Source organism: Salmo trutta, chromosome 6 (genome assembly GCF_901001165.1).
Source record: "Salmo trutta chromosome 6, fSalTru1.1, whole genome shotgun sequence".
NCBI classification, from domain to species: Eukaryota; Metazoa; Chordata; class Actinopteri; order Salmoniformes; family Salmonidae; genus Salmo; species Salmo trutta.
Genome location: NC_042962.1, coordinates 28,507,064 through 28,519,619, shown reverse-complemented (window position 1 = coordinate 28,519,619; position 12,556 = coordinate 28,507,064). Strand labels below are relative to the sequence as shown.

The following is a 12,556-nucleotide window of genomic DNA, read 5'->3' as shown; positions in this document are numbered from 1 at the left end:
TAAAAGTCAATCTGGTGACATCAAAATGATGACCAAAGGTTTTCCTAATAATTACTTGCCTAATTTTGAATGTTATTGTATTTCCAAGCCACTGTAATGCGCTTTTGATTAAATCTTCATCAGCACTCATTGACGATGCATTGAGTAGAATGCTCAGTCGGGCATCAGTCCAAAAAAAACTTTCAAAACCAATATTGCGATGAGTGAATACAGGGAATGAATACAGGGCAACGAGAACAGCTGTATATTCTAAAACATCTATTGGTAGCTGACTATGTATTTGACATTCTGCAATATTTGAATTTCCAACTGTAATTACTGAAAAAGTAATTACATTATTGCTACCAGCCAAAAATGGCAGCAATGCGACACCGTGTATAGCTTCGTGAAATGTTAGGCTTAACCTGAGAAAATGACGACCAAATAGGCCTACCAATAAACACTTATAAGCTATGCCCTGGGTCCATAGAAATCCTATCATCGATTCAAGACATGCAGCCGCATACACATGTTGCAATTTCAGCACCATGGACAGTGATTGGTAGTATACTTTGTGAGTGACTGTCTGGCTGACACATTTTTTAAGGGGGGGGGGAGCAAAGAAACTATGTTACGCAACTGATGACAAGAAACATGGTCTTACTTTCTATTGCCAAAATTGAAGGGCCTTTCTATTGGCAAAATATGACTAAACTAAAACAATAATACATCTACAAGGCATGTTTTAGGACCACACTTACAGTTGAAGTCGGAAGTTTACATACACTTAGGTCGGAGTCATTAAAACTTGTTTTTCAACCACTCCACAAATCTCTTGTTAACAAACTATAGTTTTGGCAAGTCGGTTAGGACATCTACTTTGTGCATGACACAAGTCATTTTTCCAACAATTGTTTACAGACAGATGATTTCACTTATAATTCACTGTATCACAATTCCAGTGGGTCAGAAGTTTACAAACACTAAATTGACTGTGCCTTTAAACAGCTTGGAAAATTCCAGAAAATGATGTCATGGCTTTAGAAGCTTCTGATAGGCTGATTGACATAATTTGAGTCAATTGGAGGTGTATCTGTGGATGTACTTCAAGGCTTACCTTCAAACTCAGTGCCTCTTTCCTTGACATCATGGGAAAATCAAAAGAAATCAAGACTTCAGAAAAAGAATTGTAGACCTCCGCAAGTCTGGTTCATCCTTGGGAGCAATTTCCAAACGCCTGAATGTACCACGTTCATCTTTACAAACAATAGTACGCAAGTATAAACACCATGGAACCATGCAGCCGTCATGCCGCTCAGGAAGAAGACGCGTTCTGTTTCCTAGAGATGAACGCACTTTGGTACGAAAAGTGCAAATCAATCCCAGAACAACAACCTTGTGAAGATGCTGGAGGAAACAGGTACAAAAGTATCTATATCCACAGTAAAACGAGTCCTATATCGATATAGCCTGATAGGCCGCTCAGCAAGGAAGAAGCCACTGCTCCAAAACCGCCATAAAAAAGCCAGACTACGGTTTGCAACTGCACATGGGGACAAAGATCGTACTTTTTGGAGAAATGTCCTCTGGTCTAATGACCAGAGACCCCAAGCAAACTTCCAAGTTGTGGCAAAATGGCTTCAGGACAACAAAGTCAAGGTAATGGAGTGGCCATCACAAAGTCCTGACCTCAATCCTATAGAAAATTTGTGGCCAGAACTGAAAAAGCGTGTACGAGCAAGGAGGCCTACAAACCTGACTCAGTTACACCAGCTCTGTCAGGAGGAATGGGCCAAAATTCACCCAACTTATTGTGGGAAGCTTGTAGAAGACTACCCAAAACGTTTGACCCAAGTTAAACAATTTCAAGGTAATGCTACCAAATACTAATTGAGTGTATATAAACTTCTGACCCACTGGGAATGTGATGAAAGAAATAAAAGCTGAAATAAATCATTCTCTCTACAATTATTCTGACATTTCACGTTCTTAAAATACAGTGGTGATCCTAACTGACACCAGACAGGGAATTTTTACTAGGATTAAATGTCAGGAATTGTGAAAAACTGAGTTGAAATGTATTTGGCTAAGGTGTATGTAAACTTCTGACTTCAACTGTAAATATTCAAATGTGTGTGTTCACCATTGTTTCCTCACTACTACATTCCAAATTCTCACCTGATGACCTGTTCGTCCTCTCTCTTCCTCAACATGGGCAGTGTTCTCTCTCTCGCTCTCTCCACTGACTGTTTCTAACCCTTGCCATGACAACCAAATTAAATCAGAATGTAGGCAACAACTGTTTTGTTTTTGTACTTGGGCTACAGTCAGCAAAGATGATCACTTGAACTGATTGTGCCTTTTAACAAAAATTCTTACCTGATGACCTGTTCGTCCTCTCCCTGCCTCAACATGGGTGGTGCGCTCTCTCACTCTCTCTATTGTCTGTCTTTCAACCCTGCCATGATCATATGTGTCACGTCCTGACCATAGAAAGCTGTTATTTTCTATGGTAGAGTAGGTCAGGGCGTGACAGGGGGGTTTTCTAGTTTAGTTTTTCTATGTTGTCATGTACTAGTTTTATATTTCTATGTTGGGTTTTGTTTGGGATGATCTCCAATTAGAGGCAGCTGGTCCTCGTTGTCTCTAATTGGAGATCATACTTAACAAGGGGTTTTTTCTACCTGGGTTTGTGGGAGATTGTCTTTGAGTTAGTGTATGTTTCATCGTTGCGTCACGGTTTGTTGTTTTGTTATTCAGTTTATTTATATGTATTGCATAGTTTCACAGTGAAAATAAAATGTGGAACGACACACACGCTGCACTTTGGTCCAGCAGCACCGGCCCGCAGTCCGGAACCTCCTGAGACGGCCCGCAGTTCGGAACCTCCTGAGACGGCCCGCAGTCCAGAACCTCCTGAGACGGCCCGCAGTCCAGAACCTCCAGCGGCGGTCGGCAGTCCAGAACCTCCAGCGGCGGTCGGCAGTCCAGAACCTCCGGTGATGATCCACGGTCCGGTGACACAAAAGCGGAGGGATCAGTGGGCAGAGCGGGGGTTACGCCCCGAACCGGAGCCGCCTCCTCTGCTGGAGGATCCGCGGGATAAGAAGGTTCTGTGTGCTGCACCAGAGCCGCCATAGACATTTGTCACCCTCCCTAACCCTCCCTTTTTTCTTTGTTTAGGTGCATTCGGAGTCTGCACCTTTGGGGGGGGGGGGGGTACTGTCACGTCCTGACCATAGAAAGCTGTTATTTTCTATGGTAGAGTAGGTCAGGGCATGACAGGGGGGTTTTCTAGTTTAGTTTTTCTATGTTGTCATGTTCTAATTTTGTATTTCTATGTTGGGTTTTGTTTGGGATGATCTCCAATTAGAGGCAGCTGGTCCTCGTTGCCTCTAATTGGAGATCATACTTATGTAGGGTCTTTTTCTACCTGGGTTTGTGGGAGATTGTCTTTGAGTTAGTGTATGTTTCACCTCTGCGTCACGGTTTGTTGTTTTGTTATTCAGTTTATTTATATGTATTGCATCATTTCACAGTGAAAATAAAATGTGGAACGACACACACGCTGCACTTTGGTCCGCTCCTTCCTACGACAACCGTCACAATATGACCAAATACCTGTCACGTCCTGACCAGCAGATGGAGCTATTGTATTAGTTTTGGGGTCAGGACGTGACAGGTTGTTGTGTGTTTAATTGTTGAGCTGGTGATTTGGACTCCCAATTGAAGGCAGGTGTGTTGAGTTGCCTTTGATTGGGAGTCCTATATAGAAGAGTGTGTTTTTCTTTGGGGTTGTGGGTAGTTGTTTGTGTGCACTGCGTTTGTTTTAGCCTGCCACACTGTTGCCGTTGTGAGTATTGTTTTTTTGGGTTTTCCAGTGGATACTTTACTTGTTTTTTTATCAATAAACATGAGTATCCACATTCCCGCTGCGCCTTGGTCTTCTCTCCACTACGAATCTTGTGACAGAACTACCCACCACCAAAGGACCAAGCAGTGGAGAAGAGGACAGAGGCAAGTGAAGGAGGAATGTTGGAAGCAGCGCGCTCGGGAGGAGATGGCATCCTGGTCGCTGGAAATACTGGAGGAGAGGATTGACTGGACATGGGAGCAATTGCGGGTGCACTGCGACAACCTGCCTGGGAGGCAGGTAGAGCCCGAGAGGCAGCCCCAAGAATTTTTTGGGGGGGGGCACAAGGGCTGTTTGGCGGGGCGAGATGGGAGACCCAGGCCAGCTCCCCGTACCCTTTTTGGAAGAAAACACACTGGACAGGTCCCGTGCTTTGGGGTAGGTGCTGTGGTGAGGCCTGGCATTTTCAGGCCGGTAAGCGCAGTACCAGCGCCCCGCATGTGCCAGGGGAGTGTGAGCATCGAGCCTGAAGGGGTGATGCCAACCCTGCGCTCAAGACCGCCAGTGAGCCTCTACGGTCCGGTGTTTCCCGCTAAACACACTAGCATTGAGGTGCGTGTCTCCAGGCTGGCACGTCCAGTACCAGCCCCACGCATCAGGAGTCTAGTGCGTCAGCCCAGCCTCGCCAGTCAAGAGTCGCCAGAGCTGCCCGCCAGTCGTAAGTCACCAAAGCTGCCCGCCAGTCAAGAGTCGCCAGAGCTGCCCGCCAGTCAGGAGTCGCCAGAGCTGCCCGCCAGTTAGGAGTCGCCAGAGCTGCCCGCCAGTCAGGAGTCGCCAGAGCCGCCCGCCAGTCAGGAGTCGCCAGAGCCGCCCGCCAGTCAGGAGCCGCCAGAGCCGCCCGCTAGTCAGGAGCCGCCAGAGCCGCCCGCTAGTCAGGAGCCGCCAGAGCCGCCCGCTAGTCAGGAGCCGCCAGAGTGGCCCGTCTGCCCGGAGATGCCAGAGTGGCCCGTCTGCCCGGAGATGCCAGAGTGGCCCGTCTGCCCGGAGATGCCAGAGTGGCCCTTCTGGCCGGAGCCGCCAGAGTGGCCCGACTGCCCGGAGCCGCCCGAGCGGCCCGGCTGCCCGGAGCCGCCCGAGTGGCCCGGCTGCCCGGAGCCGCCCGAGTGGCCCGGCTGCCCGGAGCCGCCCGAGTGGCCCGACTGCCCTCCGGCCCAGCCCGAGTGGCCCGGCTGCCCTCTGGCCCAGCCCGAGTGGCCCGACTGTCCTCCGGCCCAGCCCGAGTGGCCCGCCTGTCCTCCGGCCCAGCCCGAGGGGCCCGCCTGTCCTCCGGCCCAGCCCGAGTGGCCCGCCTGTCCTCCGGCCCAGCCCGAGTGGCCCGCCTGTCCTCCGGCCCAGCCCGAGTGGCCCTCCTGTCCTCCGGCCCAGCCCGAGTGGTCCGTCTGCCAGGGTCAGCCCGAGTGGCCCGTCTGCCCGGCGCAGCTATCGGCGCCATCAAAGTGGGCGACGCCGAAGGTGGAGCGAGGTCCACGTCCTGCACCTGAGCCACCTCCAGGATAGGTGGGTTGGGGAGGGAGGGTTTAGCACAGTGCCGTCGTTGACGGCAACCACCCTCCCTTCCCTTCCCTTATTGTTTAGGGGTTATTGTTTATTGGTTTTGTTGGGGATACATTTTTTTTGTATTTTCTGTTGTTAGGTGCATTCCGGGGTCTGCACCTTGAGGGGGGGTACTGTCACGTCCTGACCAGCAGATGGAGCTATTGTATTAGTTTTGGGGTCAGGACGTGACAGGTTGTTGTGTGTTTAATTGTTGAGCTGGTGATTTGGACTCCCAATTGAAGGCAGGTGTGTTGAGTTACCTTTGATTGGGAGTCCTATATAGAAGGGTGTGTTTTTCTTTGGGATTGTGGGTAGTTGTTTGTGTGCACTGCGTTTGTTTTAGCCTGCCACACTGTTGCCGTTGTGAGTATTGTTTTTTTGGTTTTCCAGTGGATACTTTACTTGTTTTTTTATCAATAAACATGAGTATCCACATTCCCGCTGCGCCTTGGTCTTCTCTCCACTACGAATCTTGTGACAATACCATTATCATATGACAAAAATGGCTGACCTTAACAATGATGGGGTTAGCTTATTAACATGATTTAGATTGTGCTTTTATTAGCTAAATTATTTTTTTACCTGGCAATATGTATAGCTAGCTGTCTGACTACATAGTACCAGTCTATTATGAAATGTACAGTTTAGTTAGCTAGCTATGTAGCCATTCATTTACTTACAGTTGTCTGCAACAACAACAAAAATATTATGTCCTACACTTTTCTACTCTTTGGTGTGGTTGTGCACCTCCATTAAGGGCACTAGCTACGTTTTCACTAGGGTGAACACTGACTCAATGAGTGCTACTCATCTGAGTTGAAAAGTAAAATATCTAGATACGGTGCTAGTTTTGGTGCTAGCTTAGCTGGCTAATGTTAGCCTAGCCAAACTAGAATTGCATCACTTGGTATAAAACTATTTTTACACAATATCTCATCACCAGTAGTTCGCTAGTTACATAGCAATATAGCAATACATTTATGAAATGTCCATGACCTTTTACTCGTTTCAAATGTTCCAAACATTTACACATTGGAGTGCTGTGAATATAGCTACCTCTCCTCAGCAAATGCCACAAAGAGAAAGAGAGAGCGCATAGTGCAAGCGAAAAGGGAAAGAGAAGAAATTGCGCATTGCTCCGTTCATCTTCCAGGCCATGGGCTGGCTGCCTCTGGGCAGTGGGGACCGGGCACAACCAAAAGCGTATTTAGCGTCAGTGGTATCCAATCATAAAATGAGGAACTGAGTAGCACTGTGGTGAAAAGCCACATAAAGCCAGTAGTTGCCTGGCTCTTTAGAGTAAACTTTACCTGTTTCTAATATTGAGGGGGTAATGACCCCCTGTCCCCCCCCGCAAGTTATGCGCCTGGTGGTGTGTGTGTGGGCGCACATGGTGTGTATGTTTGTGCATGTGTGTGTTAGCACGCATGTGTTTGTATGTGTGCCTGAGTGTGAGTGTTTGGGTGGCCGCATGTGTGTTTAGCTGAAGATCAAAGCGTCTTCTGTTATCACACAGAGCGACGCTGGGGGTGCAGACCTGAGATGATTTGAAGTCACAAAGAGACTTAACGATCAGTCTGGACCAGACGCACCGCCGCCATCGTTACGACTAAATGCCTGAGCGCTAGGCTGCAACGGTGAGCTCGGCTAGTAGGCACAATAACAAGGGACCTGGGTCCTTGCCTTTCATTTACAAAGGGACACAGTGACACACAGACCAAGGGCCAGAAATTAATCTCCAGCTGGTCTATTGCCTTGTGACTGTCGAGAAGGAGGTCAAAGTTAAGGGGGAATACAACCACTTTTCAACCTCATAATCATTACGTCCAGCATCATTATGTTACTTAAAAAGATATGAAAAAACATAATTACGTAGAAAACAGTGATTTTCTAAAGCTATGAGATTCAAGGTGATGGAGGGAGCCACAAATGGCTAGAAACACATTACAAATGGCTAGAAACACATTGCAATTTTTACCTTTCAATGCAATTTCATGATGCCAGTTTTTTTATGACCATAAAAACTTGTTGCTATTGTGTAGACACTGTATGGTGCTGAAGATAATACAGTGCCTTCAGAAAGTGTTTACACCCCTTGACCTATTCCACATTTTGTTGTATTACAGCCTGAACTCATTGATTAAATATATGTTTTTTTCTCACCCATCTACACAAAATACCTCATAATGACAAAGTGAAAACATGTTTTTAGAAATTTTTGCAAATGTTTTGAAAATGAAATACCGATATATAATATTTACATAAGTATTTACAGCCCTGAGTTAATACATGTTATAATAACCTTTGGCGGCGATTACAGCTGTGAGTCTTTCTGGGTAATTTGTCTCCCAGTGTCTGTTGGAAAGCAGACTGAACAAGGTTTTCCTCTAGGATTTTGCTGTGCTTTGCTCTATTCCGTTTCTTTTTATCCTAAAAAACTCCCTAGTCCTTGCCAATGACAAGCATACCCATAACATGATGCAGCCACCACTATGCTTGAAAATGTGAAAGGTGGTTCTCAGGGATGTGTTGTGTTGGATTTCCCCCACACATAACGCTTTTTATTCAGGACATAAAGTTAATTTCTTTGCCAATTGTTTTGCAGTTTTACTTTAGTGCCTTGCAAACTGGCATGCATGTTTTAGAATATTTTGTATAATGTCCAGGCTTCCTTCTTTTCACTCTGTCATTTACGTTAGTATTGTGGAGTAACTACAATGTTGTTGATCCATCCTCAGTTTTCTCCTATCATAGCCATTAAACTCTCTAACCTTTTTAAAGTCACCATGGTCACCAAGTCATCATGGTGAAATCCTTGAGTTTCCTTCCTCTCTGGAAACGGTATCTTTGTTGGGACTGAGTGTACTGATGCACCATCCAAAGTGTAATTAATAACTTGACCATGCCTAAAGGGATATTCAACGTCAGTTTTTTTGACCCATCTACCAATAGGTTCCCTTTGCAAGGCATTGGAAAACTTCCCTGGTCTTTGTGATAGAATCTGGGTTTGAAATTCACTGCTCGACTGAGGGACCTTACAGATAATTGCATGTGTGGGTTACAGAGATGAGGTAGTCATTAAAAAATAATGTGAACTCTATTACTGCACACAGAGTGAGCCCATGCAAACTTTTATGTGACTTTTGAAGCACATTTTTACTCTTGAACTTATTTAGGCTTGCCATAACAAAGGGGTTGATCACTTATTGACTCAAGACATTTCAGCTTTTCATTTTTAATTAATTTGTAAAAATGTTTTAATATCATTCCACTTTAACATTATGGGTTATTGTAACACAACAAAATGTGGAAAAAGTCAAGCGGTGTGAATACTTTCTGAAGGCACTGTAAATATAAAAAGTGGTGGAATGACCCTTTAATAACCTATTGTTCTGGTCTCTTTCTGGGGTACTTTAAGGTGACTCACCCTCAGTCCACACACAGCAGGTTATGATGAATGACTACCTAAGGGTGTGCTGAGCTTTAATTTGATATTAAGTATTCATCTGCCAAAAGGTCCCCTCGTCCTGTTTTTCATTATCATCTAATCACTCTGTTCTCGGGTTGTCTACTTTTTCTCCTCAGAGAGTTGCCCAGGAATATTTGGACTACTGTAGTTCTAGATTAAAGAGGATTGAGGAACTAATGCAGTTTAGGCTCTGTTCATATTCTAATAGAGACCTCACAGGTAAATCCAGACATTCTCCCTGCCTGTCTCAGAGGGTTATCTGGGGTGTTCACTCTGTGGGCCCAAGTGTTTCCCCTAAATAGTTTTTTTTTGGCGGAACACCAAGCCCCCTAAAGTAACAGAGTTCTGGTAAGCCTCCGCCCTTCAGCAAACAAAGGAAAGTATGAGGAGCTCAACAACAATGACAGGAATCCAGGAATCCAGTAATAGGTTTTACCCAGAAATAAATTACCAACAAGCACTAGTTCATGGTAAACAGGTTTGGTGCTACAAATATCCAGTGGTGTAAAGTACTTAATTAAAAATACTTTAAAGTACTACTTAAGTAGTTTTTGGGGGGTATCTGTACTCTACTTTAGTATTTATGTTTTTGCCAACGTTTACTTCACTACACTCCTAAAGAAAATAATGTACTTTAACTTTTTATACATTTTCCCTGACACCCAAAAGTACTCGTTACATTTTGAATGCTTAGCAGGACTAGAAAATGGTCCAATTCACACACTTTAAGAGAACATCCCTGGTCATCCATACTGCCTTTGATCTGGCGGGCTCACTAAACACAAATGCTTTGTTTTTTAAATGATGTCTGAGTGTATATATATACTGCTCAAAAAAAGAACACTTAAACAACACATCCTAGATCTGAATGAAATAAATAATCTTATTAAATACTTTTTTCTTTACATAGTTGAATGTGCTGACAACAAAATCACACAAAAATAATCAATGGAAATTCAATTTATCAACCCATGGAGGTCTGGATTTTGAGTCACAATCAAAATTAAAGTGGAAAACCACACTACAGGCTGATCCAACTTTGATGTAATGTCCTTAAAACAAGTCAAAATGAGGCTCAGTAGTGTGTGTGGCCTCTACGTGCCTGTATGACCTCCCTACAATGCCTGGGCATGCTCCTGATGAGGTGGCGGATGGTCTCCTGAGGGATCTCCTCCCAGACCTGGACTAAAGCATCCGCCAACTCCTGGACAGTCTGTGGTGCAACGTGGCGTTGGTGGATGGAGCGAGACATGATGTCCCAGATGTGCTCAATTGGATTCAGGTCTGGGGAACGGGCGGGCCAGTCCATAGCATCAATGCCTTCCTCTTGCAGGAACTGCTGACACACTCCAGCCACATGAGGTCTAGCATTGTCATGCATTAGGAGGAACCCAGGGCCAACCGCACCAGCATATGGTCTCACAAGGGGTCTGAGGATCTCATCTCGGTACCTAATGGCAGTCAGGCTACCTCTGGCGAGCACATGGAGGGCTATGCGGCCCCCCAAAGATATGCCACCCCACACCATGACTGACCCACCGCCAAACCGGTCATGCTGGAGGATGTTGCAGGCAGCAGAACGTTCTCCACGGCATCTCCAGACTCTGTCACGTCTGTCACATGTGCTCAGTGTGAACCTGCTTTCATCTGTGAAGAGCACAGGGCGCCAGTGGCGAATTTGCCAATCTTGGTGTTCTCTGGCAAATGCCAAACGTCCTGCACGGTGTTGGGCTGTAAGCACAACCCCCACCTGTGGACGTCGGGCCCTCATACCACCCTCATGGAGTCTGTTTCTGACCGTTTGAGCAGACACATGCACATTTGTGGCCTGCTGGAGGTCATTTTGCTGGGCTCTGGCAGTGCTTCTCCTGCTCCTACTTGCACAAAGGCGAAGGTAGCGGTCCTGCTGCTGGGTTGTTGCCCTCCTACGGCCTCCTCCACGTCTCCTGATGTACTGGCCTGTCTCCTGGTAGCGCCTCCATGCTCTGGACACTATGCTGACAGACACAGCAAACCTTCTTGCCACAGCTCGCATTGATGTGCCATCCTGGATGAGCTGCACTACCTGAGCCACTTGTGTGGGTTGTAGACTACCACTAGAGTGAAAGCACCTCCAGCATTCAAAAGTGACCAAAACATCAGCCAGGAAGCATAGGAACTGAGAAGTGGTCTGTGGTCCCCACCTGCAGAACCACTCCTTTATTGGGGGTGTCTTGCTAATTGCCTATAATTTCCACCTGTTGTCTATTCCATTTGCACAACAGCATGTGAAATTTTTTGTCTATCAGTGTTGCTTCCTAGGTGGACAGTTTGATTTCACAGAAGTGTGATTGACTTGGAGTTACATTGTGTTGTTTAAGTGTTCCCTTTATTTTTTTGAGCAGTGTGTGTGTATATATATATATATATATATATATATATATATATATATATATATATATATATATATATATATATATATATATATATATATAATTATTGTGCCGTCTGGTTTGCTTAATATAAGGAATTTGAAATGGTTTATCCTTTTACATTTGATACTTAATTTTAGCAATTCCATTTACTTTTGATACCCAAGTATATTTAAAACCAAGTACTTTGAGACTTTTACTCAAGTAATATTTCACTGGGTGTCTTTCACTTTTACTTGAGTTATTTTCTATTAAGGTATCTTTACTTTTACTCAAGTATGACAGTTGAGTACTTTTTTCACCACTGCAAATATCAAACCACTTTTTTTGACAGGGGGCAACAGAGGTAAGAAGTGGATCCGTCCTTTGTATCCTGCTGAGTAATGGTAGGGGAAACACTGTTGGTGTACTGTACCTCTATCTGGGAGCTGTTGTCAGTGTCCTGGCTGTCCTCTGCTGAGAGCAGGCCTGGGAAGTTCCCCTCAGGCTGGTCTTGACTCTGGTCTTGGTCCTGCTGATCCTGGTCCTGGCTGGCCCTGTTACTGTCCATGTTATGTGGTTGTTCTGGGGACAGCCATCTCCTCCACCGGTGACTGTACAACTTCACATCCACTGCCATGTCCTCCTCAGCCAGCGGCTGCCCCTGCAGGTAGGAGTAGGAGACCCCTGGGGAGCACAGATAAAGAGGAAGAGGGGAGATAAGTAAAAGTGGTACAGTATAGGAGGAATAGGCTGTTTTTAGTTGCAGTGACATAGGTACACTTTATTCTAAGAGAAATAAAGCGATAATGTAAACATGTTATGATTTAGAAATAGATAGATTTATAAGTTATGAGTCATTTTTTATCATACCAACATTTTCCTTTCCTCAAAAATGTAAAAGGTGATTACAATATAACTCCTTCATTAGCTCAATAATTCTGCTCACTCCTCAATATAATTTGTAAGCCAAGACATTCTCAACTATTGACCTTTTTAAGTAGTTAAACTGAAATGAGAAACGGGCTATATTGTACACCAGTGGATCCTAGCAGCATAATTATATAGAACAATAATATTTTTATGGTCAAAAAGGCAGTGGTCCAGTGGTGGAGCCAAAACTCTGGTCTGGTCATTAATCTTCTGCCACTCTCATAACTCACTGTCTCAGTGGACTATTCCTCATTGCTTTATGGAGAAATTATACTACTTTGGATGAAACACATGCAGAATAGCATTGAAGCAGTGACTCAGCATATTTAAGACACA

The 12,556-nt window shown here is 45.1% G+C and overlaps 1 protein-coding gene across 2 annotated transcripts in view; it reads right to left on the bottom strand.

Moving 5' to 3' along the window:
* The window catches only part of plxdc2b (plexin domain containing 2b), a 184,731-nt gene that overhangs the window by 88,912 nt on the left and 83,263 nt on the right, over positions 1 to 12,556 (bottom strand). For both annotated transcript variants that reach the window (XM_029756080.1, XM_029756081.1), the window contains exon 2: positions 11,724 to 11,974. In XM_029756080.1, coding sequence (XP_029611940.1) covers positions 11,724 to 11,974 — 251 coding nt within the window. The remainder of the gene's footprint in view (positions 1 to 11,723; positions 11,975 to 12,556) is intronic.